The sequence below is a fragment of the Armigeres subalbatus genome, chromosome 2 (assembly GCF_024139115.2).
Source record: "Armigeres subalbatus isolate Guangzhou_Male chromosome 2, GZ_Asu_2, whole genome shotgun sequence".
Taxonomy (NCBI): Eukaryota; Metazoa; Arthropoda; class Insecta; order Diptera; family Culicidae; genus Armigeres; species Armigeres subalbatus.
This window is the reverse complement of record NC_085140.1, coordinates 16,246-43,533: the sequence shown is the minus strand read 5'-3', so window position 1 is coordinate 43,533 and position 27,288 is coordinate 16,246. Positions and strand designations below refer to the sequence as shown.

At 41.1% G+C, this 27,288-nt stretch overlaps 1 protein-coding gene across 2 annotated transcripts; it reads left to right on the top strand.

Moving 5' to 3' along the window:
* Positions 1–30: 30 nt before the first annotated feature.
* Positions 31–27,213, top strand: LOC134217357 (synaptic vesicle glycoprotein 2C-like). Of its 2 annotated transcripts, none has more exons than XM_062696094.1 (12): positions 31–174; positions 20,044–20,145; positions 20,207–20,425; positions 20,781–20,943; positions 21,004–21,073; positions 25,372–25,405; positions 25,464–25,605; positions 25,667–25,805; positions 25,948–26,416; positions 26,482–26,641; positions 26,847–26,974; positions 27,043–27,213. In XM_062696094.1, exons 2-12 carry the CDS (start codon positions 20,142–20,144, stop codon positions 27,096–27,098), a joined length of 1,584 nt encoding a protein of 527 aa, XP_062552078.1. In that variant the 5' UTR covers positions 31–174; positions 20,044–20,141; the 3' UTR covers positions 27,099–27,213. The 2 variants fall into 2 exon arrangements, with proteins under 2 accessions (XP_062552078.1, XP_062552077.1); XM_062696093.1 differs by lacking the exon at positions 31–174 and adding an exon at positions 9,239–9,865.
* Positions 27,214–27,288: the final 75 nt, after the last annotated feature.

The following is a 27,288-nucleotide window of genomic DNA, read 5'->3' as shown; positions in this document are numbered from 1 at the left end:
TGTTTCAGGTGTTGTTGTTTGTTTATCGTTACTTCGCTACTTTATAATTTCATGTCATTAGAATGGTGAAAATAATTTCGGCATTGCAATAAAATATATAATGTGAAACTGTCTCTCCAATGTACTAGAACTACGAGCTTCACTTTCTCCCGCAGCATCAATGCATCCAGACTGGTAAATATCATGAGCTCTATTGTGTTGTCTGTTATCACCGTCGGTTGATATGTCCTTCCGTCCCTTGGGTATTAATTAGTGCGTGTCTGCTATGACAGGGATTGTTTTTCTTAATTGCCTCAAATAGCCTTTGAAGTAATTGCTGGAATGATTTATTCGTCAGTTGTTTTAGATGTAATATCTTTTTCATTCTTCTCAAGCTTTTCTTACCGTTTATTGTACAAAATATATTGCGAAATTGTGGATCAATGAAGCTTTAAGTTTTATTTGCATTGGATGTTCCTATGCAATTGATTTTAATGAGCCTGTTTATGACAGGCGACTACAGCAGAAGGAAACAGCTTTATAACTAAAAATTTTATAATTCGGATCTGATAGCAAAATACCTAATGGACTTGGCTAAATAGATCTTTTAAAGAAAATTAAGCAGAATCAAATTTTTCACCAACAAATCATTAGTGTTCATTGATTGTAATATATCGTTTAAGCCAATCGGATTACTACCACTTACTTGCTTACTACTTTTAAAGTGATGAGGGAAATAATTAAAAATAAATATTTGATCAAATTGAATCCAGAATCTTATCTGCTTTGTGTACATTATTTTTGAAAATCCATGGCATTTCTTTAAAGTTATGGTTATTATTCGATCGATTTTCACTCTGATAAATAATTTGATAAGTTTGGTCAAGCGATGCGCTCTTGGACATTCAATAAAGCATTGGACATTCGATTACAGTTCTGCTTTGGATGTTATTGGCATTCCTTATTAGCTTTCTCGTAGAAATTCTGGGTTTATTTTAATTTATTTAGTTAACATCTAAACAGATTAAACTGAATCAACAATTTAACAACCACAATCCACGGTTCGAGGCCGCATCTCTCAATCCTCGAATGCGCCCCACACTCGCAAAACCGTTTCGTACCTGGTCAGCCCACCTAGCTCGCTGCGCTCCACGCCGTCTCATACCTGCTGGATCGGAAACGAACACGAACATCTTTGCAGCGTTACTGTCCGGAATTCTTGCAACATGGTCTGCCCATCGTACCCTTCCGGCTTTAGCTACCTTCTGGATACTGGGTTCGCCGTTGAGCTGGGCTAGCTCGTGGTTCATGCTTCGCAGCCACACACCGTTTTCTTGTACGCCGCCAAATATGGTCCTAAACACCCGTCTCTCAAATACTCAAATGTCCAAGTTTCATGTCCGTAGAGGACTACTGGTCTTATCAGCCCTTTGTACATGACACATTTGATGCGGTGGTGAATCTTTTTTGACAACAGTTTCTTCTGGAGCCCTTAGTAGGCCTGACTTCAACGGATGATGCACCTTCGTATTTCGCGACTAACATTATTATCAGCCGTTAGCAAGGATCCAAGGCGGACGAATTCATCGACCACCTCGACGGTGTCCCCGTTTATCGTAACACTGTTCCTCAGGCGGGTCCCGTCGCCCCCAAGCATATACTTTGTCTTCGATGCACCACCAGTCCAACTGTTATTGCTTCACGTTTCAGATAGGTGTACAGTTCTGCCACCTTTGCAAATGTTCGGCCGACATTGTCATTGTCATCCGCGAAACAAATAAATTGACTGGATCTGTTGAAAATCGTACCCCAGCTCTCCGCATGACACCTTCTAGCGCAGGTCTTATAACATATGGTGGAAGCATGCAACTTATCTTTAACCTTAGGGGCTGCCTACTCTGCCGTTCGAGAGTCTGTAACCTGCACACTTCCAACGGCCTCGCGAGGGCATCAATGTAGCCCCTATGTACCCTTAACTAATTGAAGCAGAAATCAATCTTACCATGTTAAATATACTACACGTACAACACATAACAACAGAACACGAACAAAATCCAAATATTGATGAGCGCCATCTAGAGAGGAAGAGAGTCCGCATCCAACAAAAAAAGGGACTGTTAAAAGATCACAAGCCGAAGTGCTGCTCTATATATGAACCAATTGATGCAACCTACCATAAGATGCCATAAATCGACATCAGTAACCCCCTTGCCACAAGATCATCTCACAGCATCCAACGATCTCCCGCTCCACATCACTCACTGCTCTTATCACTAACGTCCCAAAAGATAAGAGAGTATAATCAACTCTCCATCAATGCCGAGACGAAGGCACCGACCAAGGAGATGTGGAGTTAGTTGTCGGTTAACTGCTAAGCAGGCAGCACGCGGGATTCGCAATACGTTGCAATCAATCGACGGGAGTTAAAACAAATTAAGTTGAGGTCGAGTGCTAAGTTGCCTGACCGGCAAGAGTTTCGGAAACTTTGAAACTGTGGCAGTGAAACTCGGTGGAGAAAGTGACTAGTGGCGGGCTTCGGCAAGGTAGTGCAGAGAAATTAGTGAAGCTCAATTCTAATTAGTTTATTTATCCTTCAGCCACCAGTGCCCACTTTTGAGTGTCGTCACTAATATGCCACCGTAATGCAGTGCTAAAGGCAAAACGGATTGCTTGAGATCGGTAAGGGGAAGATTTAAAACAATCCCGAAATGATATGAGGTTCTGTGGTGCAGTGAAATAATTTGTTGTGTCTCCTACGGTAGGCCTATCTTTTCACCGCCAACACCAATCGCCCGGCGGAATGTGGCCCAAAGCGGCAGCTGTGGATGGCCGGCAGATTGCTGGTCCAGTTCATCGGTCTGCCCGGGCAGGCATTACGTTCCATCGTCGCCGGGGGATACACTTTCAACACTGACACACACACAAATTAACACTTTTCCCTAGGTTTAAGCTGAAATAGAACGTAAGTAATTAATAAACACTTCTTTTAATTTGCATGTGAAATTTATGCTTTAATTTTATTAAGAGCGACTCCGAGTACTTTTCGCCATTGGTTCCACTTGTTCGAACCATTTCTTTGTTTCAGGCTGATTGTGGTAAGTGGGTCATGGGGACCAGTGCCATCTTGACCGGCCTTTCTTAACTTTTTGTCCTCCGTCTCATGCGGCCTCCCCTCCCAAGGGGGTGGTGACAAGTCATCGATGGTTAGGTTGAGCCCGCGCCGTCGCTAACTGTTTTAACAACGCCAGCGGTTGGGGACTAGGTATGAGCGTCGTTGGTCGGACGCCAGGATATTATGTCCGGCACTCACTGAACACACGCGCCGAGACGGGGTACCCGCGTTTTTATAGCTACACTTGTCCACGTGTCCACGACTAGTACGATTTTTCGGGGTTTGGTTTAGGAGTTCACTTTTCGGGGGCACTGAGATGGCCGCTCTAAAGGCCGGCTGTTTAGGACCACACTAGACTGTCGCTTTACCCACTACCCTATATTTTCTAGGCACACGCGGTCGGCTTCACAAGTATCGTTCATTCACTACGGCCGGTTGATTGCGGAATCTAACGTCACGAAATAACTTTCGTTTCCCGGCGGATTCCGGACTATCACTTGGGGTTCCGAAATCACACAATCACGCACTATCGGTACTGAGGCATTCTTTTCGCCAGTCGCACAACTTTTCGGTTCGGATTCACGGTACAGATCGTCTCGAATAGAAACTCACTTGACCGAACTCTTCACACACGACCGTATCGATGGCTGGCTCAAGCTCAAAAGAGGACGAGCAATGGAGATGAGTCTCCACCGAACCCCAACCGTTTTCCCCATTCTTTCTCTGTTTCCGTCAGCTCACGCATACCAACCGTATCATGTGACTTTGGTAGCAGAAACTTGGATAGTTTTGGTAGCAGACGGCGTTCAAGTGGACAGATAAAAATGAACAAATTTTAACAAAACTAATTCCTAACTCCTAACGCAAAACAAAATACATGTATATTTAGTTTTGCTAGCTATGCTAGCTTTGGTCTCGTCTCGGGACCAAGACCGGGACTGTCTCAAAAATATTGAAGTTGTCGGAAATGGAAACAGAATAAGATATTTGCTTGTCATAAAACGAGTTTGTACAATTCCATTTAATTCCACTTCTTTATTGTACCTTTAACAGTAAGGTCGTCTTCAGTGTTTCGTACTTGACTCGACGAGACACAGTAAGGTCGTCTACTGTTGAGGTCGAAATACGTATCTGTCCAAGGTACAATAAAGTACTGAAGTTAAATGGAATTCTAAAAACTCGTCTTATGACAAGTAAATACATTCAACTAAAAGCTTAAAATAATTTTCGTATCGAAAAGATATTTGCTGTATGGTGGAAACAGTTCATACAAATTTAATAAATATGATGATAAATTCGAACCCTTCAACAGAAAATTTCAAGCCTATTCACTGATTTTCTGAACACAGAAACGAAATTTCCATTTTCTCAACAGCATTTATTGATGTGAATAATGAACCTGAAATGTTTCAAAAGAAACATCGAGCCTCTTGAAAGGAGGCTTCCGAGCCTCTTGAAAGGAAGCTTCCGAGCCTCTTGAAAGGAGGCTTCCGAGCCTCTTGAAAGGAGGCTTCCGAGCCTCTTGAAAGGAGGCTTCCGAGCCTCTTGAAAGGAGACTTCCGAGCCTCTTGAAAGGAGACTTGAGCCTCTTGAAAGGAGGCTTCCAGGCCTCTTGAAAGGAGGCTTCTGAGCCTCTTGAAAGGAGGCTTCCAGGCCTCTTGAAAGGAGGCTTGAGCCTCTTGAAAGGAGGCTTCTGAGCCTCTTGAAAGAGGCTTCTGAGCCTCTTGAAAGGAGGCTTGAGCCTCTTGAAAGGAGGCTTGAGGCCTCTTGAAAGGAGGCTTCCAGGCCTCTTGAAAGGAGGCTCTGAGCCTCTTGAAAGGAGGCTTCCTGAGCCTCTTGAAAGGAGGCTTCTGAGCCTCTTGAAAGGAGGCCTGAGCCTCTTGAAAGGAGGCTTCTGAGCCTCTTGAAAGGAGGCTTGGGGCCTCTTGAAAGGAGGCTTCCGGGCCTCTTGAAAGGAGGCCTGAGCCTCTTGAAAGGAGGCTTCTGAGCCTCTTGAAAGGAGGCTTCTGAGCCTCTTGAAAGGAGGCTTCCGAGCCTCTTGAAAGGAGGCTTCTGAGCCTCTTGAAAGGAGGCTTCTGAGGCCTCTTGAAAGGAGGCCTGAGCCTCTTGAAAGGAGGCTTCTGAGCCTCTTGAAAGGAGGCTTCAGGCCTCTTGAAAGGAGGCTTCCTGAGCCTCTTGAAAGGAGGCTTCCAGGCCTCTTGAAAGGAGGCTCTGAGCCTCTTGAAAGGAGGCTTCTGAGGCCTCTTGAAAGGAGGCTCTGAGCCTCTTGAAAGGAGGCTTCTGAGGCCTCTTGAAAGGAGGCTTGAGGCCTCTTGAAGGAGGCTTCTGAGCCTCTTGAAAGGAGGCTTCTGAGCCTCTTGAAAGGAGGCTTCTGAGCCTCTTGAAAGGAGGCTCTGAGCCTCTTGAAAGGAGGCTTGAGCCTCTTGAAAGGAGGCTCTGAGCCTCTTGAAAGGAGGCTTCTGAGGCCTCTTGAAAGGAGGCTTCTGAGCCTCTTGAAAGGAGGCTTGAGCCTCTTGAAAGGAGGCTTCTGAGCCTCTTGAAAGGAGGCTTCCAGGCCTCTTGAAAGGAGGCTTGAGCCTCTTGAAAGGAGGCTTCTGAGCCTCTTGAAAGGAGGCTCTGAGCCTCTTGAAAGGAGGCTTCTGAGCCTCTCTTGAAAGGAGGCTTCTGAGCCTCTTGAAAGGAGGCTTCTGAGCCTCTTGAAAGGAGGCTTCCAGGCCTCTTGAAAGGAGGCTGGAGCCTCTTGAAGGAGGCTTCTGAGCCTCTTGAAAGGAGGCTTCCAGGCCTCTTGAAAGGAGGCTTCCGAGGCCTCTTGAAAGGAGGCTCTGAGCCTCTTGAAAGGAGGCTTCTGAGCCTCTTGAAAGGAGGCTGAGCCTCTTGAAAGGAGGCTTCTGAGCCTCTTGAAAGGAGGCTGAGCCTCTTGAAAGGAGGCTTCTGAGCCTCTTGAAAGGAGGCTTCCTGAGGCCTCTTGAAAGGAGGCTTCCTGAGCCTCTTGAAAGGAGGCTCTGAGCCTCTTGAAAGGAGGCTTCTGAGCCTCTTGAAAGGAGGCTTTGAGCCTCTTGAAAGGAGGCTTCTGAGCCTCTTGAAAGGAGGCTTCTGAGCCTCTTGAAAGGAGGCTTGAGCCTCTTGAAAGGAGGCTGGGCCTCTTGAAAGGAGGCTCTGGAGCCTCTTGAAAGGAGGCTTGAGGCCTCTTGAAAGGAGGCTTCTGAGCCTCTTGAAAGGAGGCTTCCAGGCCTCTTGAAAGGAGGCTCTGGGCCTCTTGAGGGAGGCTTGAGCCTCTTGAAAGGAGGCTTCTGAGCCTCTTGAAAGGAGGCTGAGGCCTCTTGAAAGGAGGCTTCTGAGCCTCTTGAAAGGAGGCTTGAGCCTCTTGAAAGGAGGCTTCCGAGCCTCTTGAAAGGAGGCTTCCAGGCCTCTTGAAAGGAGGCTTCCGAGGCCTCTTGAAAGGAGGCTCTGAGGCCTCTTGAAAGGAGGCTTCTGAGCCTCTTGAAAGGAGGCTTCTGAGGCCTCTTGAAAGGAGGCTTCCAGGCCTCTTGAAAGGAGGCTTCTGAGCCTCTTGAAAGGAGGCTTGAGGCCTCTTGAAAGGAGGCTTCCAGGCCTCTTGAAAGGAGGCTGAGGCCTCTTGAAAGGAGGCTCTGAGCCTCTTGAAAGGAGGCTTCCGGGCCTCTTGAAGGAGGCCTGAGCCTCTTGAAAGGAGGCTTGAGCCTCTTGAAAGGAGGCTTGAGCCTCTTGAAAGGAGGCTTCTGAGGCCTCTTGAAAGGAGGCTTCTGAGGCCTCTTGAAAGGAGGCTTGAGGCCTCTTGAAAGGAGGCTTCTGAGCCTCTTGAAAGGAGGCTTCTGAGCCTCTTGAAAGGAGGCTTCTGAGCCTCTTGAAAGGAGGCTTTGAGCCTCTTGAAAGGAGGCTTCTGAGCCTCTTGAAAGGAGGCTTCCTGAGCCTCTTGAAAGGAGGCTTCCAGGCCTCTTGAAAGGAGGCTTCCGAGCCTCTTGAAGGAGGCTTCTGAGCCTCTTGAAAGGAGGCTTCTGAGCCTCTTGAAAGGAGGCTTCCAGAGCCTCTTGAAAGGAGGCTTCCAGGCCTCTTGAAAGGAGGCTTCCAGGCCTCTTGAAGGGAGGCTTGAGGCCTCTTGAAAGGAGGCTTCTGAGCCTCTTGAAAGGAGGCTTCCTGAGCCTCTTGAAAGGAGGCTTCCAGGCCTCTTGAAAGGAGGCTTCTGAGCCTCTTGAAAGGAGGCTTCCTGAGCCTCTTGAAGGAGGCTTCCAGGCCTCTTGAAAGGAGGCCTGAGCCTCTTGAAAGGAGGCTTCCGAGCCTCTTGAAAGCAGGCTTCCGAGCCTCTTGAAAGGAGGCTTCCGAGCCTCTTGAAAGGAGGCTTCCGAGCCTCTTGAAAGGAGGCTTCCAAGCCAACTCTCTTGAAAGGAGGCTTCCAAGCCTCCTGAAAGGAGGCTTCCAAGCTTTTCCTCTTAAATGAATGTTGCATAAAATGCATATTATGTACAATACAAAGTTTTGAAATAAAAAATTACACAATTATCAAATTTTCTCGTAAAGTTTTAATTGGAATTATAGTACATCCGCCATTACGTATTTTTGTCCGAGATACCTCCTGTAGCCAGCGAAGAATGGGTACATGTACTCCAGGTTGAGAACCGCTGCCGAAAGTTTTCACACTCCAACTTGTCGCTATTTATTTGTAGATGAGGCATACATATATGAACCCTTCCTTCCACTCCTCCGATAGCTGTTCAATTTTCCAGATCCTGACAATTAGCTTGTGCACAGTGTTGGTAAAATCACTCATAAATATCAATCAATGAGCCCTCCCGTGCGAACAGAAACGTCTGCGATTTTAAAGGAATGCATCATGCTTGAATTTTTCATGCTAAAACGCATCGTTTCACTCATTTGCCCAGCTTTTCCGGACCCATCTTGATGAGCTTAGCTCCGATACCATCCTTACCAGCTGCTTTATTAGTCTTTAGCTTTTGAATGGCATCCTAAACTTCCCTAAAATTGTGGGGTAATTCCTCATTTTATTCATTTTCAATTGATTCACATGGAAATAATTGTTCAACCTCTTTTTTTCATATTTTCAATTGATTTATCAGCGTCACGATTTAGATTGTAGTTTTATCATTATTTCTCTCGATCTCAGTTTCACGAAAGAAAAATTAATTTCCAAAATTTTCCTTGAGAGATAAAGAAAATATGGCGACTACATTTTTTTTTCTTTTTTTCATGTTATCTCAAGTGCAACAAAAGCCTCAACTACCCTGAAATTGATTCCAATGAAGTCAATGTCGTAGGGGAACGGTTCGGCACTTCATCCCATAGCTCCTATTTCCATCCCATCAAAAACAGAGCAATGAAAAGGAATTTGGTTTGTGTTAACAAAAAGAAGCGACAAGATTGGTGCTGTATTTCTTTGTTTTGCGATGAGATGAATATATGTACAGTGAGATGGAAAATGAAACAGTTTCCCTATATAAGAACACACGGTTCACGATAACACAGGCTCTTGAAACCACGTTGTTATTTTAAAAGATGAAGAATTAATTAGTCGACGTCAACAGTAAATCGGATAGATCATTAACCCACGGCATGGACGGGGTAGTACAAGCCACCCACTCGGTGGGTGTGTCATAGATCCATATTCTATTTAAAAAAAACTATGTTTGCATGTAGATACCATGTAAGTACGTTGTACAATTTAAATGATAAACGATGTAGAGAAAAGTATTAAACCGTCTACCAGCATCATTTCAAAATCAAACGGACGTCGCCGTGAGCGGCAAATAAACAACACATGCACTGTTTGTGCTGCTGACGAGTGATTCAAATCAAGTGCAAGTTTAAGGATTCACGAACTTTGTGATATAGCTTGCATCACACGGTTTTCCCTACGTTTGCGACTGATCATGTCATCAAACAAACATAACTAGTTGGGAGGAAGAGCACAGTACTAAGAAGACCAAATTGTTGCATTTGTTTCATTGCATCCGTTATGCGTTGTTAGTGCATACATGTACCGACGTCATGCATGCAAAATAGGATAATTTTACCAATCGTGAAAATAGGATACTCGTTCCTGATTAAATCCAAATCAATATCTATGTGAAGCAACTTTATAAATAATTAAACAATTAAAAGTGCAGCAAAATATATACAAGTTGGTAATGAAAAACAAAATACTATAAGTATGTATGAAGAACCTATTCTAATTTTAAACAACGTTCTGTAAGTTTCGTCAGTTGAGAAAGTGTGATCAGGGAAAGCGGTTGTGCATTAGTTGCAATCTGGCACTCGTTCGACAAACAGAAGGGGAAAGCTTAGTGAATTGTTTTTCGCGACTCGGGAAACCAACAGCAGTTCTAATCAGTTTTATTTTTACATGTCGTGAAAGTCAAGTGCGCAGTTAGCATCAAGTGTTCTGACGGGTGACCCCGCATCATATAGCAGATATGCTTTTCGTACTGGTTTATTGAACCTAAATTTGAACAAGTGTTGCTTAATGGAGTGATAACTAAATTGTGTAATAAAGTTATCATAAAAAGAAATAAAACTCTAAGGTACTTAGTTTAGAGAAGTGAAGAAGTACATGTATTCCTTATATAACCGTCCAACGAAAATTGAAAAAATCGTTCGATCAAGCTTTGTGTATTGTGCAAAAATGTTCAAGAAAAAATAAATCAAACATTCTTCAAAGGGGATTAGATTTGTTGTTATAAAGCTGTAGTGAAGATCGTTCCGGAATCAATCATTATAAAGCAAAGTTCACAGAATTCAATTCAGGTATGTTGATCACGATTGATTCAGTCACGTGTCCTTATATATCTAACCACATCTCTTACGGTGCTTACACTTACAGTAGGGAAAAACAACCTGTATCCACGTGAAAATTGTCACCAAAATGTCATATCATGTTGCATTTTCTTAAACATTTATGAAAACACTTAAACATCATGATAAGTTTTATGCTTCTTTGGATTTCCAATCCAAAAACGAAGGCCCCTTGCCCTTAGCAACACTCCCAAACGGTGATTGTTAGATTTTCTTACTATTATGTATAAGAACCAGCCAAAACTTGCATAAGAACTGGGCATATAAGAAAATACTTGATTCTTATACAGATATTGTATGAGACCTTTCTTTTAGTAAGCTTTTCTCACAATATTTGTTTTTGAGGTTACATTTTTTGTATAAGAATCTAACAATTTCGCATATGCCCAGTTTTTGTACAAGTTGAGGTAGGTTCTTATACAGAATTGTTAGAAAATCTAACAGTCGCGGTTTGGGTGCAACTTGTCTTTTCTTTCCTCCGGAACGGTCAACCGTGATGTTTCGCTGACTTCGTGTCCGCTTTGACGTATATCTCATCAACCGTCACACAACATACCACGATTCCGTCAGCAATATCCGGTAAAGCTTGCTAGCGTAGTTCTTGTTCACCACGCTCTATTTGTCATTTCGGTTCGGTGTTTGTCGGACCTTGTAAACATGGATGTCAACATATTTCATCGTGTTTAAAAAAAAAATATAACAATATTCGCCAATATTCATATAGTCAATAAATTACAATTACAATTACCAAATCAAAAGATTTGGCATACACTTCTTCTTCTTATCGGCATTACATCCCCACACTGGGACAGAGCCACCTCGCAGCTTAGTGTTCATTAAGCACTTCCGCTTCCAGTTATTAACTGCGAGGTTTCTAAGCCAAGTTACCATTCATACATCCGTATATCATGAGGCTAACACGATGATACTTTCATGCCCAGGGAAGTCGAGGCAATTTCCTATCCGAAAATTGCCTAGACCGGCACCGGGAATCGGACCAAGCCACCCTCAGCATGGTCTTGCTTTGTAGCCGCGCTTCTTACCGCACGGCTATTAAGGAGGGCCCCTTCGGCCTACACTTGATCAACCTAAACCTCTTCCTGATCTGCGCCGGGGTAACTGTCGTCGGGCCTCTACTTCTGCCAGTCCGTCGCCAGAGTCTCCTTGAATGCCTTCAACATCAATGCCGATAGCTACGACCGATCATCTAAAGGAGGATTGTAACAGACCAAATAAATACATTATATTGATTACACTGCGCAACACTGGACCTAGGGTATTATATTTACAATGAATTATTGGCAGTGGCTGATTTTCTACTCGCCGCTGTCACATCCAGGCGCTATTGTATATGCGCAAAATAGCCAGCATGAGTTAACCGCTAGAAATTTGTATGGCGAAAGACATCTAACTGAGGTTTTCTCAACAGCAGGAACTTTTTACGAAAATCTATTTGGTACCAGTTATGTAGGACGGTGTCCGCAACTACGCCTACCAAATATTTTTTCGATTAAGGTGCTTATTTTCGAGATATTAAACATTAAATGCTTTTCGCCATACTGATTTCCAAAAGTTAACTCCTAGTGTGCCGCTGTAAGCACGTTCAAAGCAGGCGATTCATTCAGTTTTGCCCGGCGGAATTGTTCCAGGCACTCCAAATTGTTGTGGAGCTCATACCGTTGGTAGTCATCTAGTTAAACCATTAGCCAGGGATTGAATCCGAAAGAGAAAGAACAAGTCTCTCAGTTATCATCTCTGTATACATATACGATATGTAGCATACCGCGAGAGACTTTTTTCGCAAGCTGTCATGATAGAGAACTGATTCGGGGTGCTATACCCCATAATAAATTTGTTTTAGAAAGCTCCAAATGCGGGGATCACTGGCTCTGATAATGCATTTTAACTTGTTCTACACAGCTGTGCAGAAACCAACACGAAAGGAGCGAAAACAAAGCGAGAATCACCATTTTTCTGTGGGGGCTGCCTATCCGATTCTGTTTTTTCGCACTTGTATACAGGTTTGATAAATTTGTTATCATGGCTTGTTATGATTCGGAACAGTTTTTGCCTCTCTTTTATCGTTGTTCGTTATCTATTGAGAGCGATTTCTGCAAACCCTGCCATTAACATCCCATCATGGAATTTTCTGACAATTGACAGAACTCCATGCTAACTTCGGTTTTGAATTGAAAGGCTTCATTTTAACAGCGCTTTGCATCCAAATCCAACGTTTGTATGGAGTCCTGGAGATGTTTAGTCAAGAAACAATTGGTCAGTTTTGAAGAATCTCATCTTTTTCTTTCCCGGACCACCCTTGAAGATACAACCAAAAATTAACTGAAGTTTGTGGTATCTTATGATGGGTCGTATAGACATTTTTGGAAACAAAAATTGGAACGCGGCTCTGCAATCCAGAACGAAAGTTTGATTGGAGTCCTTGAGATGTTTAGCCCAGAAAAAAAATTATCAGTTTTAAAAAATCTATTATTTTTTCTTTCTTGGTCCGCGCTTCAAGATGCAATCAAAAATAATTGGATTATATTCTAAATAATCTAAATAATATCTAATCCACATCCAGTCGAATCACAATCCAATCTAGTCATAATTCATTCTAATCAAAATCTAATTAAATTAAAATTCATTTCCATGCTAATCATATCTAATACGAATCCAATTTTATTCCAAACAAATCTAACCCAAATCCAATCTAATCCAAAGTCAATCTCATGCTTATCCAATCTAATCCAAATCCAAACTAATCTAAAATCAATTCAAGCCAAATCCAATTTTAATCTCAAGCCAATCTAATCCCAATTCATACTAATCACAATCAAATCTTATCGAAATCCAATCTAATCCAAAATCAATATCCTCCCAATACAATTTAACTTCAATCCAATTTAACCCAAATCCAATCTTATTAAAATCAAATCAAATACAAATCCAGTCAAACCAAAATGCAATATAATTCAAGTCCGAATACAATTCCAATCAAATCAAAATCTAATCATATCCGATTCCGATCTAATCCCAATCCATTCTGATCCAAAGCGAATCTAATCTAAATCCAATTTAATTCAAATCAAAACCAAATTCAATTCAAAGCCAAGCCAAATTCAATCCAAATTCCATCCAAATACAATCTAATCTTATTCCAATACTATCCAATCCAAACCAATTTAATCTAAATGCAATCTAATCCAAATCTTAAATCCAATTCTAAATTCAACCAAATCCAAATCCTATTCCATTCCGAATCTTCTCAAAATTTACTTCAAATCCAATCCAAACTCAATTTAAATCCAAACCCAGATCTAATGCAAATCCAATCAAATTCCATCAGAAGCTAATCGAAATTCTTTTTAAATGAAACTCCAATCCTAATCCAATATGATTAGAAACCAATTCAAATTCAATCCGAATCCATTCCCGATCAAATTGAATCTAGGCTTAAAAATTCCTCCTGGTTCCTTCGGTCAATGAGTTCCTTTTTATCTTCTTTATTCTTGATTTTCATAGTATAGGAAACCAAATTACCATTTTTGACCAGATTGATTTAGATTGGATTTGGATTGGATTTGGATTGGATTTGGATTGGATTTGGATTGGATTTGGATTGGATTTGGATTGGATTTGGATTGGATTTGGATTGGATTTGGATTGGATTTGGATTGGTTGGATTGGTTGGATTGGTTGGATTGGTTGGATTGGTTGGATTGGTTGGATTGGTTGGATTGGTTTGGATTGGTTGGATTGGTTTGGATTGGTTGGATTGGTTTGGATTGGATTTGGATTGGTTTGGATTGGTTGGATTGGTTTGGATTGGTTGGATTGGTTTGGATTGGTTTGGATTGGTTTGGTTGGTTTGGATTGGTTTGGATTGGTTTGGTTGGTTTGGATTGGTTTGGATTGGTTTGGATGGTTGGATTGGTTTGGTTGGTTTGGATTGGTTGGATTGGTTTGGATTGATTTGGATTGGTTTGGATTGGTTTGGATTGGTTTGGATTGTGTTTGGATTGGTTTGGATTGGTTTGGTTGGTTTGGATTGGTTTGGATTGGTTTGGATTGGTTTGGATTGGTTTGGATTGGTTTGGTTGGTTTGGATTGGTTTGGATTGGTTTGGTTGGTTTGGTTGGATTCGGATTGGTTTGGTTGGTTTGGATTGGTTTGGATTGGTTTGGTTGGTTTGGATTGGTTTGGATTGGTTTGGATTGGTTTGGTTGGTTTGGATTGGTTTGGTTGGTTTGGATTGGTTTGGATTGGTTTGGATTGGTTTGGATTGGTTTGGATTGGTTTGGTTGGTTTGGATTGGTTTGGATTGGTTTGGATTGGTTTGGATTGGTTTGGATTGGTTTGGATTGGTTTGGATTGGTTTGGATTGGTTTGGATTGGTTTGGATTGGTTTGGATTGGTTTGGATTGGTTTGGATTGGTTTGGATTGGTTTGGATTGGTTTGGATTGGTTTGGATTGGTTTGGATTGGGTTTTGATTGGTTTGGATTGGATGTGGATTGGTTTGGATTGGATGTTGGATTGGTTTGGATTGGTTTGGATTGGTTTGGATTGGTTTGGATTGGTTTGGATTGGTTTGGATTGGTTTGGTTGGTTTGGATTGGTTTGGATTGGTTTGGATTGGTTTGGATTGGTTTGGATTGGTTTGGATTGGTTTGGATTGGTTTGGATTGGTTTGGATTGGTTTGGATTGGTTTGGTTGGTTTGGTTTGGTTTGGATGGGATTTGGATTGGGTTGGATTGGTTTGGATTGGTTTGGATTGGTTTGGATTGGTTTGGTTGGTTTGGATTGGTTCGGTTGGATTGGGTTGGTTTCGATTGGATTGGGATTGGTTTGGATTGGTTTGGTTGGTTTGGATTGGTTTGGATTGGTTTGGATTGGTTTGGTTGGTTTGGATTGGTTTGGATTGGTTTGGATTGGTTTGGTTGGTTTGGTTGGTTTGGATTGGTTTGGATTGGTTTGGATTGGTTTGGATTGGTTTGGATTGGTTTGGATTGGTTTGGATTGGTTTGGATTGGTTTGGATTGGTTTGGATTGGTTTGGATTGGTTTGGATTGGTTTGGATTGGTTTGGATTGGTTTGGATTGGTTTGGATTGGTTTGGTTGGTTTGGATTGGTTTGGTTGGTTTGGTTGGTTTGGATTGGTTTGGATTGGTTTGGGTTGGTTTGGATTGGTTTGGTTGGTTTGGATTGGTTTGGATTGGTTTGGATTGGTTTGGATTGGTTTGGATTGGTTTGGTTGGTTTGGTTTGGTTTGGTTTGGTTTGGATTGGTTTGGATTGGTTTGGATTGGTTTGGATTGGTTTGGATTGGTTTGGTTGGTTTGGATTGGTTTGGATTGGTTTGGATTGGTTTGGATTGGTTTGGATTGGTTTGGATTGGTTTGGATTGGTTTGGATTGGTTTGGATTGGTTTGGATTGGTTTAGATTGGTTTGGATTGGTTTGGATTGGTTTGGGATGGTTTGGATTGGTTTGGATTGGTTTGGATTGGTTGGATTGGTTGGTTTGGATCGGTTTGGATCGGTTTGGATTGGTTTGGATTGGTTTGGATCGGTTTGGATTGGTTTGGATTGGTTTGGATTGGGTTGGATTGGTTTGGATTGGTTTGGTTTTGATTGGTTTGGATTGGTTTGAATTGGTTTGGGTTGGTTTGGATTGGTTTGGTTGGATTCGGTTTGGTTTGGATTGGTTTTGATTGGTTTGGTTGGTTTGGATTGGTTTGGTTGGTTTGGATTGGTTTGGATTGGTTTGGATTGGTTTGGTTGGTTTGGATTGGTTTGGTTGGTTTGGATTGGTTTGGATTGGTTTGGATTGGTTTGGTTTGGTTTGGTTTGGATTGGTTTGGATTGGTTTGGATTGGTTTGGATTGGTTTGGTTGGTTTGGATTGGTTTGGATTGGTTTGGATTGGTTTGGATTGGTTTGGATTGGTTTGGTTGGTTTGGATTGGTTTGGATTGGTTTGGATTGGTTTGGATTGGTTTGGATTGGTTTGGATTGGTTTGGATTGGTTTGGTTGGTTTGGTTGGTTTGGATTGGTTTGGATTGGTTTGGTTGGTTTGGATTGGTTTGGATTGGTTTGGATTGGTTTGGTTGGTTTGGTTGGTTTGGATTGGTTTGGTTGGTTTGGATTGGTTTGGTTGGTTTGGATTGGTTTGGATTGGTTTGGTTTGGTTGGTTTGGTTTGGATTGGTTTGGATTGGTTTGGATTGGTTTGGTTGGTTTGGATTGGTTTGGTTGGTTTGGTTGGTTTGGATTGGTTTGGATTGGTTTGGATTGGTTTGGATTGGTTTGGATTGGTTTGGATTGGTTTGGATTGGTTTGGATTGGTTTGGATTGGTTTGGATTGGTTTGGATTGGTTTGGATTGGTTTGGATTGGTTTGGATTGGTTTGGATTGGATTTGGATTGGTTTGGATTGGTTTGGATTGGTTTGGATTGGTTTGGATTGGTTTGGATTGGTTTGGTTGGTTTGGATTGGTTTGGATTGGTTTGGATTGGTTTGGATTGGTTTGGATTGGTTTGGTTGGTTTGGATTGGTTTGGATTGGTTTCGGTTGGATTGGGATTGGATTAGGTTGGTTCGGTTGGATTGGTTGGATTGGTTTGGATTGGTTTGGATTGGTTTGGATTGCGTTTGGATTGGTTTGGATTGGTTTGGATTGGTTTGGATTGGTTTGGATTGGTTTGGATTGGTTTGGTTGGTTTGGATTGGTTTGGATTGGTTTGGATTGGTTTGGTTGGTTTGGATTGGTTTGGATTGGTTTGGTTGGTTTGGATTGGTTTGGATTGGTTTGGATTGGTTTGGATTGGTTTGGATTGGTTTGGTTGGTTTGGATTGGTTTGGATTGGTTTGGTTGGTTTGGATTGGTTTGGATTGGTTTGGATTGGTTTGGATTGGTTTGGTTGGATTGGATTGGTTTGGATTGGTTTCGGTTGGATTGGGTTGGTTTGGATTGGTTTGGATTGGTTTGGATTGGTTTGGTTGGTTTGGATTGGTTTGGATTGGTTTGGTTGGTTTGGTTGGTTTGGATTGGTTTGGTTGGTTTGGTTGGTTTGGATTGGTTTGGTTGGTTTGGATTGGTTTGGATTGGTTTGGTTGGTTTGGATTGGTTTGGATTGGTTTGGATTGGTTTGGATTGGTTTGGTTGGTTTGGATTGGTTTGGTTGGTTTGGTTGGTTTGGATTGGTTTGGTTGGTTTGGATTGGTTTGGTTGGTTTGGATTGGTTTGGATTGGTTTGGATTGGTTTGGATTGGTTTGGATTGGTTTGGATTGGTTTGGATTGGTTTGGATTGGTTTGGTTGGTTTGGATTGGTTTGGATTGGTTTGGATTGGTTTGGTTGGTTGGTTTGGATTGGTTTGGATTGGTTTGGTTGGTTTGGATTGGTTTGGTTGGTTTGGATTGGTTTGGATTGGTTTGGATTGGTTTGGTTGGTTTGGATTGGTTTGGATTGGTTTGGATTGGTTTGGATTGGTTTGGATTGGTTTGGATTGGTTTGGATTGGTTTGGATTGGTTTGGATTGGTTTGGATTGGTTTGGATTGGTTTGGATTGGTTTGGTTGGTTTGGATTGGTTTGGATTGGTTTGGATTGGTTTGGATTGGTTTGGATTGGTTTGGTTGGTTTGGATTGGTTTGGATTGGTTTGGTTGGTTTGGATTGGTTTGGTTGGTTTGGTTGGTTTGGTTGGTTTGGTTGGTTTGGATTGGTTTGGATTGGTTTGGTTGGTTTGGATTGGTTTGGATTGGTTTGGATTGGTTTGGATTGGTTTGGTTGGTTTGGTTGGTTTGGATTGGTTTGGTTGGTTTGGATTGGTTTGGATTGGTTTGGTTGGTTTGGATTGGTTTGGATTGGTTTGGTTGGTTTGGATTGGTTTGGATTGGTTTGGATTGGTTTGGATTGGTTTGGTTGGTTTGGTTGGTTTGGATTGGTTTGGTTGGTTTGGATTGGTTTGGATTGGTTTGGATTGGTTTGGATTGGTTTGGATTGGTTTGGATTGGTTTGGATTGGTTTGGATTGGTTTGGATTGGTTTGGATTGGTTTGGTTGGTTTGGATTGGTTTGGATTGGTTTGGATTGGTTTGGTTGGTTTGGATTGGTTTGGATTGGTTTGGATTGGTTTGGATTGGTTTGGATTGGTTTGGATTGGTTTGGATTGGTTTGGAATGGTTTGGATTGGTTTGGATTGGTTTGGATTGGTTGGATTGGTTTGGATCGGTTTGGATTGGATTTGGATTGGATTTGGATCGGATTTGGATTGGATTTGGATTGGATTTGGATTGGAGTTGGATTGGATTTGGATTGGATTTGGATTTTGATTGGATTTGGATTGGATTTGAATTGGATTTGGGTTGAATTTGGATTGGATTTGGATTGGATTTGGATTTGGTTTGGATTGAATTTTGATTGTATTCGATAGAATTTTGGGTAGGATTTTGAATGAATTTGATTCCAATTTGGACGGGATTTGGATTGAACTTGAATTGGATTTTGTTTTGATATGGATTGGATTTAGATTGGATCTGAATTAAATTAAATTGCATTTAGATTGGATTTGCATATATTTCCTTTTGGATTGATGTTAGTTTGGACTTGACTTGAATAAGGTTTAGAGATCTAACAATTCTACGGCTTGATTGTATTGCATTATAAATCTTTTTGAAGAATTGAGAAGTGTGATTTGAATTTTGATTTATTGTACAATAAAAGAGTAGTAGAAAAATAGTTTCATGTGGATAATATTTATTTAAGGATAGTGAATATAAAGTTCTTATTTTATTAGTACGTTTATCAGCCACGAAGAGCAAGGATTAACACGAGTGGTACAATTTTCAATAAGTCCGTCCAGCTATTTGGCTTCGCCGACGACATAGATATTATGGCACGAAACTTTGAGAAGATGGAGGAAGCCTACATCAGACTGAAGAGGGAAGCCAAGCGGATCGGATTAGTCATCAACACGTCGAAGACGAAGTACATGATAGGAAGAGGTTCAAGAGAAGACAATGTGAGCCACCCACCGCGAGTTGGCATCGGTGGTGACGAAATCGAGGTGGTAGAAGAATTTGTGTACTTGGGCTCACTGGTGACTGCCGAAAATGATACCAGCAGAGAAATTCGGAGACGTATAGTGGCTGGAAATCGTACATACTTTGGACTCCGCAAGACGCTCCGATCGAATAGAGTTCGCCGCCGTACCAAACTGACAATTTACAAAACGCTCATTAGACCGGTAGTCCTCTACGGACACGAGACCTGGACGATGCTCGTGGAGGACCAACGCGCACTCGGAGTTTTCGAAAGGAAAGTGCTGCGTACCATCTATGGTGGGGTGCAGATGGCGGACGGTACGTGGAGGAGGCGAATGAACCACGAGTTGCATCAGCTGTTGGGAGAACCATCCATCGTTCACACCGCGAAAATCGGACGACTGCGGTGGGCCGGGCACGTAGCCAGAATGTCGGACAATCACCCGGTGAAAATGGTTCTCGACAACGATCCGACGGGTACAAGAAGGCGAGGTGCGCAGCGGGCAAGGTGGATCGATCAGGTGGAAGATGACTTGCGGACCCTCCGTAGACTGCGTGGCTGGCGACGGGTAGCCATGGACCGAGCCGAATGGAGAAGACTCTTATATACCGCACAGGCCACTTCGGCCTTAGTCTGAATAAATAAAATAATAATTATCAGCCACCTGGAGAGTAGCAATCAGTTGATCAGTAGCGATGAGAGATTGGCAATCAGTTAATCATCGCAATAGATCTAATAACTGGTTGCAGTGGCATACCCGAACAGGAAAAAAATGCTACAAAAATTCGTTACAACAAAACTGTTCTTTGTTCTTGTTAAAACAGGGGGATCAAAACTCAATGATGTTTAAACAACAGGGGGACACCTTCTTCTACTTACATACCAATTCAAAAGCGACTTAGAATAAGTCACTCGAAACAAGATTTCGAAGCTCTGCATTCTGTTTACCAACCATTTTACACATATATCTAATAAATATATAAGTACTAATAGCTAAGAGAACAACTCTGAAGCACTGTCGCTGTGGAACAATTAAAACCAATGAACATTTCTTAGATAACGATACATATTTGCTACGATGTTTTGCAGGTTGACGGAATCGTTCAAAACTATCAGTTTTACAATTGTACATACTTGCGAAGGCTAGAGAAGAACGGAAACGGTCATTTGTCCACCTACAGCTAGTTATGGGTAAGTCAAATCGTTTTTTTTTTGTTCAGCATACAGAGCTCTAATTCCGTATTTCGTTCAGGATTGGATTTCATCGAGGGAGGCAGCGCCGATTACGAAAATGCACTTATTTTAGCCGGATTCGGAAAATTCCACTTCCTGCTGCTGACAATATGTGGTTTAATTTACGCAAATACAGCGGTCGGCATTACAATCATTTCTTTCGTCCTACCGTCGGCGACGTGTGATTTTCAAATGAAATCGGAGGATAAAGGATGGCTAACTGCTGCGCCGATGCTAGGTAAGTAATACTGACAGTGCATATACTAGGTATACAAAAAAACGTGACAGAGGGCGGAGGGCTTTCGGAGGAATTCCGGAAAGAACTTTTGTGTTAGTTCAAGGAGAATCTCTTGAAGGAAATCTAGAAATAATTAGTAGAATTACCAGGATGAGCATCTGCTGGAATTCCCGGACAACCTTCTTAAAGAATTCTAAGAAAAACGTTCAATTCCGAAGAATTTTCTACCGCCTTAAGTAAAACCCGACCAGGACGACAAAACAAAATTATATCAAACTTATTATTTATAACTCTATAAACATCAGTCCCCAAATATTATCACCGTAGACAAAAAACTATAATTTACATGTTTCAGGAATGGTGATTGGCTCATATTTCTGGGGTTGTCTAGCCGATACCAAGGGAAGGCGTATCGTATTGATAGCAGCATTGCTGTTGGATGGCCTGTCTGGTTTACTCTCGTCAGTAACGCAAATTTTCGGACTGTTTATGCTGCTGAGGTTTATCAATGGATTCGCGTAAGTATATTAATGTTTAAACTGTTTTCAGTATATTTTCATATTGTTTCACAATTTCAGAATAACTGGTGCGATGGGAATATGCTTTCCATACCTTGGGGAATTTCAACCGACGAAATATCGAGAAAAGGTATTGTAATAGAAAAAATATTATTTTCAATTTTTATGCTACGTTGAATATTCTTTGTTTTTTGTCAGCTGTGTTAGATAATATAAGCCTTGAGGCTTTGAAATTTTTTTCTATTGTTGCAAAGCAATTTTCTCAGATTTGGTCTAAAATTGTTTTGCACATCAAAACATAGCTCTGTTGATTGGCTGCTACTGACATGCACGTCCAAATGTCGTAGATAATTCCAAAATCATACGATTCGAACTTCCGGAACTCGCCCGGAAGACCTATTTGGCGTTCAGTACATAATTATGAATACAGCTCGATCCACTTAGTATTTGGCCGTTTCTTTCCAATTACTGCGGCGCCTCTGGTCTGGTGGACGTACCGAGAAGTAAAGTACATCACATCGTTGCGGAAGGTTTGTTTAATTTATGGTGAAAGTTTCATCAGTATTGATGCTCACGTTCAAAAGTTATCGAAAATGGAACGCGAGAGATGGGAACAAATTTTAAGCAATAACGTTGGAAATCCAACATAGTCAGGAGGAATGATTTCAAAGTATGAAAAAACACATTAATAAAGTTAAAAAAAAAAAAAAAATTTCAAAGTATCTAAAATTAGCGAAATTGACTGTAAAAACTGTCAAACGTTTTCGGGAAACACTATTGCTGGATCGCGTAGCACAAAACAATCGTAGAAATGGAATATACGACCAGAAACTACAAGTGAAAGTCTGCAGAGCTGTTCGGAACCATTTTAGGATTTCCTTGTGTGATTTAGCGAAAAGGTTCATTGTGCCGTACAGCACAGCTCAAATAATCTGTCGGTGCGAAGGTTTCAAGTCGTATGATGTCAGTAAGCGTCCCAACAGGACCCTGAAACAGAACCTGGTTGCCAAACATCGCGCAAGAATGCTGGTCGAGCAAGTTCTGACGAAATACAATTGATGTATTTTGATGGGCAATGAAATTAATATTAAAATTGACTTTCAACAAGTTTTACCTTGCCAAACGGTAGGGTAATGCCCCAGGAAAATTGAAATATGTATATACAGGCAAGATTGCCCACAAATTGATGGTATGTCAAAGCATCTGCAGTTGTGGAAAGAAAACTAAAGTTTTCATCACTGGAGCGACCATAAATGGGCAAATATACAAGGAGGAGTGTCTTCAGAAGCGATTTTTGCCATCCATTCAATCACACGACTGTCCGGTGTTGCTTTGGCCTGACTTAACAAGCTGCCATTACAGACGGGATGTAATGGAATGGTATGAACTGAATGATAATGACGTTATTGAAAAAACTATCAACCCACCAAAATGCCCAAATTTTCGTACTGAGAAATGGTACAAAACAATCAGAAAACCATCCTTGTATGGAGAAGTGGTGTGAAAAAATGGCAGATTAAGTTGATCGTTCTACTGTGCAAAAAATAACGAGTGGTATTGAGAGAAAAGTCCGAGAATTAATCCGAAATGCTAATGAATCATTTTTCGATATTTTTTCCTTCAAAGTTTATTAAATTCCCTGTATAATAAAACCTGAACCACCTTTTTATGTACGTATTCGGCAAAGAAATGTCTAATTTCGTGCGGCCAAATTCTATAGAATAAGTGGATCAAGCTTTATTACAAAATTCCAGAGATGAAGAAAACTCAATCAATGCAGTTACGCCCTCAGGATACGAGAATGCGAGGAATATGTGGAGGGCACATTTCGGTATACTTTGGCAGAGTTAAACAGGTGGTCGATTGTAGAGCGTAGAGACGCTCATCAAGAACAATAAGATACCCCGGGGCAAGTGAAAATACGGGGTAAGTGGGTACTATGGCTGCCGATGAATCGATGAACGTTTTTATGGGAACCATGTTCTAGAAAGATGAAGCAGGACTATCAACGAATTCACCCGACACAAAAATATTTAGAATTAAAACCATTTGAGGCACCATGCTAATGCTATTGCTTGATCATGACTTTAAACTACCGGGAAAAGATATTACTTTTATTTTAATTCAATAGATTTTCAACAGAATAGTCGTTTCTAAATTTTTAATTGATATGGAAGGCGTATGGTTTCAGCAATTGAATAATTGTGTAATATCGAAAACGATTTGAATATTTTAATTAAAGACAAAATTTGCAATTTTCACTTGACCTTAGTTTTAAAATACATGGAGCAAGTGGGACATATTTGAACAACATTTTCGATAGAACAATTTTCACTGTTTTTAGATCTTTGTCTAGTGAATAAATAACTTCGACATTCATATATCATACGAATCTGAATCAGATGCGGTTAGATATCGTTGGTTTCGTTGTTAAAAAGTATTGTACAGTTCATTAACAGATGTGTATTTTACATTCCAAAAATTATCTCTCGAATGGAAAAGAACAATGGTTATAACTATACGATGTAAACGCAAAAACAGTTCAAATAATTCCTTTTTCTACAATAGGTCGGCAAGTTTTGTTTTGTTTTGTTATTTTCAAAGTTTGCATCAGATTTATAGATTTTCAGATAAATAAAGTGCTTAGCACATAAATTTCCAATTTAGTTCTATTACAAATTTAGAACACTGCGCATTGCCTGAATAAAAACGTTTCTTTTGAGGTACATTGATTTATGTAATAACTCATGTTCTGAACAGAGAAATGTTAATTCGAATGATAAATAAAGATTTACCTATCCTTTCCACTTTAAATATTTGGTACAAAAGTAGGCTAATGGAAAGCAAGACAAGAGACAATTAAACAGTAAGTTGACTGTTGTCTTGCCTTCATTATAACATTATAATCCCTTTCTTGTTGCTAAAACACAAGTCTGACAAGCAACCAACCTTCATCCATGATCTGAAAATACTACGACTCAGAAATAATATGAACATTATATATTCCTTTAATTAGTTTCATTCGATAGTATAAAGCAGAATAGGTCCCACTTGCCCCGTTTGAAGGGGTAAGTTGGTCCTACAGGTGTTTTTGTTTCTTTCACTACCAATATTTTTTGTAACTGAATAAAAGGCTTCCAACACGTCTACACTTCAACAAAGGAAGCATATAATGAGGTATCTGTGGTTAATGTTCCTTCCAATGGCTTCCAACACGTCTACACTTCAACAAAGGAAGCATATAATTATGTATCTGTGGTTAATGTTCTTTTTTTTTAATCTGGGTTTTTAATCTCCTGTTTTCTAAGTATGCATTAACAATTTCGCTGAACTAGCGTTTTTTAGGTCCCACTTGCTCCGGGGTACACTTAATCTATGGTTAACGGTCCAAACTTTAATCGCACAAACGCTCGATGGCTGCTGCTATGCGCTTTCAAGTAAGTGGCTCTCAAGCACCATCTTCCAACCAGTCAGTGTCAACCAGCCAGTCAATTGCGGCGCCGGCCACCCGGAATTTGAGTGCTTAGGTACCAGGCCTTCCTTAGCCGTGCGGTAAGATTCTCGGCCACAAAGCTATACTTTGCTGGAGTTATTTATTATTACCAGGCTAAGACCGGAGTGGTCTGTGCAGTACACAAAAGTCTTCTCCATTCAGCTCGGTCCATGGCTGCACGTCTTCAACCACGCAGTCTGCGGAGGGTCCGCAAAACGTCCTCCACTTGATCGATCCACCTTGCCCGCTGTGCACCTTGCCTTCTTGTTCCCGTCGGATCGTTGTCGAGAACAATTTCACCAGATTACTGTCCGACATTCTGGCTACGTGCCCGGCCCACCGCAGTCTTCCGATTTTCGCGGTGTGAACGATGGATGGTTCTCCCAACAGCTGATGCAACTCGTGGTTCATTCACCTCCTCCACGTACCGTCCGCCATCTACACCCCACCATAGATGGTACGCAGCACTTTCCTTTCGAAAACTCCCAGTGCGCGTTGGTCCTCCACGAGCATCGTCCAGGTCTCGTGTCCGTAGAGAACTACCGGTCTAATAAGCGTTTTGTAGATAGTCAGTTTGGTACGGCGGCGAACTCTATTCGATCGGAGCGTTTTGCGGAGTCCAAAGTACGTACGATTTCCTGCCATGATTTGTCTCCGAATTTCTCTGCTGATATCGTTTTCGGAGGTCACCAATGAGCCCAAATACACGAATTCTTAAACCACCTTGATTTCGTCACCACCAATACAAACTCGTGGTGGGTGGCTTACGTTGTCCTCTCTTGAGCCTCTGCCTATCATGTACTTCGTTCGTGTACGTCAGCGATTCGCGTGTTATGGGAATTAAATCAAAAGACCAATGGAAATTAGCCCAGCAACATTGATCTTTTTACTCTAACCAAACCAGAATTCACATTCATTCCTTCTTCTATTTTTAGGTACTTTGTTGGATGGAAATGTTCTGGACAGTTGGTAAGCATTCGAATTTTAAACATGAATTCAAAAATATAACATCTATTTTTATTTTAAGGAATTATTCTGCTGCCAATAATTGCCTGGTTATTAATCCCATTGAAATTTCACATTAGCTACGAGTTCACATTTGGTGAAACCCAAGCAGCATGGTCGTTTAGCAGCTGGAATCTATTCGTCGCAGTTTGTGCACTTCCCAGGTCAATATTTTGTTTAACTTCATTTTGTATATGTCTTAAATCCTGTTTTACTTTTTTGCAGTTTGGTTTTGGGTGTCGGCCTATATATGTTCCCGGAAAGCCCAAAATTCTTAATCGAATGCGGTGAAACTGATTTAGCACTAGAGATTATTAAAGATATCTACGAAACAAATTCTGGGCGTGATAGGTCGGAATATCCCGTAAGTCATTTATGTAGTAGTTTTGATAATAACTAATTCATCAAACCTATTTCGATCATTTGATCTAATTAATGTCAAGCTTAATTATGAAATGCTGAAAATGATTACTGTTTCTAATACCTCATATTAAATCTTATTCCAGGTAGAAGTTTTGAAAAGAAGTGAGAAGGCTAACAGCGTCATGGATACTCACAACAGATCGATACGAACATTGAGTATACGAAAGCCAAACCATTTGAAAATACTTTTTAGTGAAATTTGGGACCAAACCAAAGCTCTATGCAAACCACCACACCTGAAGAATACAATTTTGACATGCATAATCCAATTCGGCATCACCAGCAGTTACTACACGCTGATGATTTGGTTTCCCGAGCTGTTCGATAGATTTGAGGAATATGAAAAGCGATTTCCCAACACCCCGGCCTCAGTCTGCGATGTCTCGTCGATAGTGTTGGATAACGTTAATGGCACACTGGTGGACGATTTCTGTGGCGGTTCAATTGACACTAGCGTATATTTGCATACTCTGTTTATTGGACTCGCTTGTATTCCCACCAGCTTTTGGCTACCCTTGTGCGTACATCGGCTGGGTGCGAAATTCTTCCTAAGTAAATTGCTAACCACAATCGTTGTTTTGATCGCATGTATAAATATTTGACTATTTTATTTTCAGTATCAAGCTTGCTTCTGGCAGGAGCGGTAACAGTGGGACTGTATTTCGTGATCGACTCTAAGCAGAATCTCGTTCTGTCATGCGTTTTCGAAGCGTTGACATCGATGGCGATCAGTACCGTTTATTGCGTTATGGTCGATCTGTTTCCAACAAATTTGAGGTAATTTGCACAATCGTTTATGCATAAAACGCAAATTGCTCGGGTTTGCAATATACACACAAAAATGCAGACAAACGGGCTTACTCACTTACTTAATTGCGTTTCCTTGATCAGCATGTAGTTAATACCAGAGAAGTCTGCGAACAGCTTTTTGTTTTCTAAAACTATGGCAATATGTAACATAAATTTATTTATCTTATTATAGGGTTATGGCCGCTGCATTATCTTTAACATTTGGACGGGGAGGAGCTTTGATAGGAAATTTACTCTTCGGATATTTAATCGATCTGAATTGTGTAGTACCAGTTGTGATATTCTCGATTATGTTATTTAGTGAGTATTTCAAATGCATTGTTGGAATTAAACCCCTTTTTAAATATCGTGTTTTCATTTCTTTACAGTTAGCGGTGCATTGTGTTTTTTCTTGCCGAGCACAGGAAGTGAAGCATTAGATTAGTTAGCCATAATGCCTAAATGTATTATAGGGTTTTACGATACTACTTATAATTTATCTGTACCAAGGGTTATGTAAATTACTATTGAATAAACGTGATTATGTCGTTAAGATAAAACTTGAATAAATGCCCATTTTATAGATCACGGCCTCTTAACGTATTCAACAAGAGTATGAAAAAACATCTTTAAAA

Bases quoted from the DNA above. Each gene is read 5' to 3' on its own strand.
- LOC134217357 (XM_062696094.1), top strand. The intron at 21,074-25,371 runs GTATTGTAATAG...TTCTATTTTTAG, and splicing joins CGACGAAATATCGAGAAAAG to GTACTTTGTTGGATGGAAAT. The intron at 25,606-25,666 runs GTCAATATTTTG...ACTTTTTTGCAG, and splicing joins GCAGTTTGTGCACTTCCCAG to TTTGGTTTTGGGTGTCGGCC.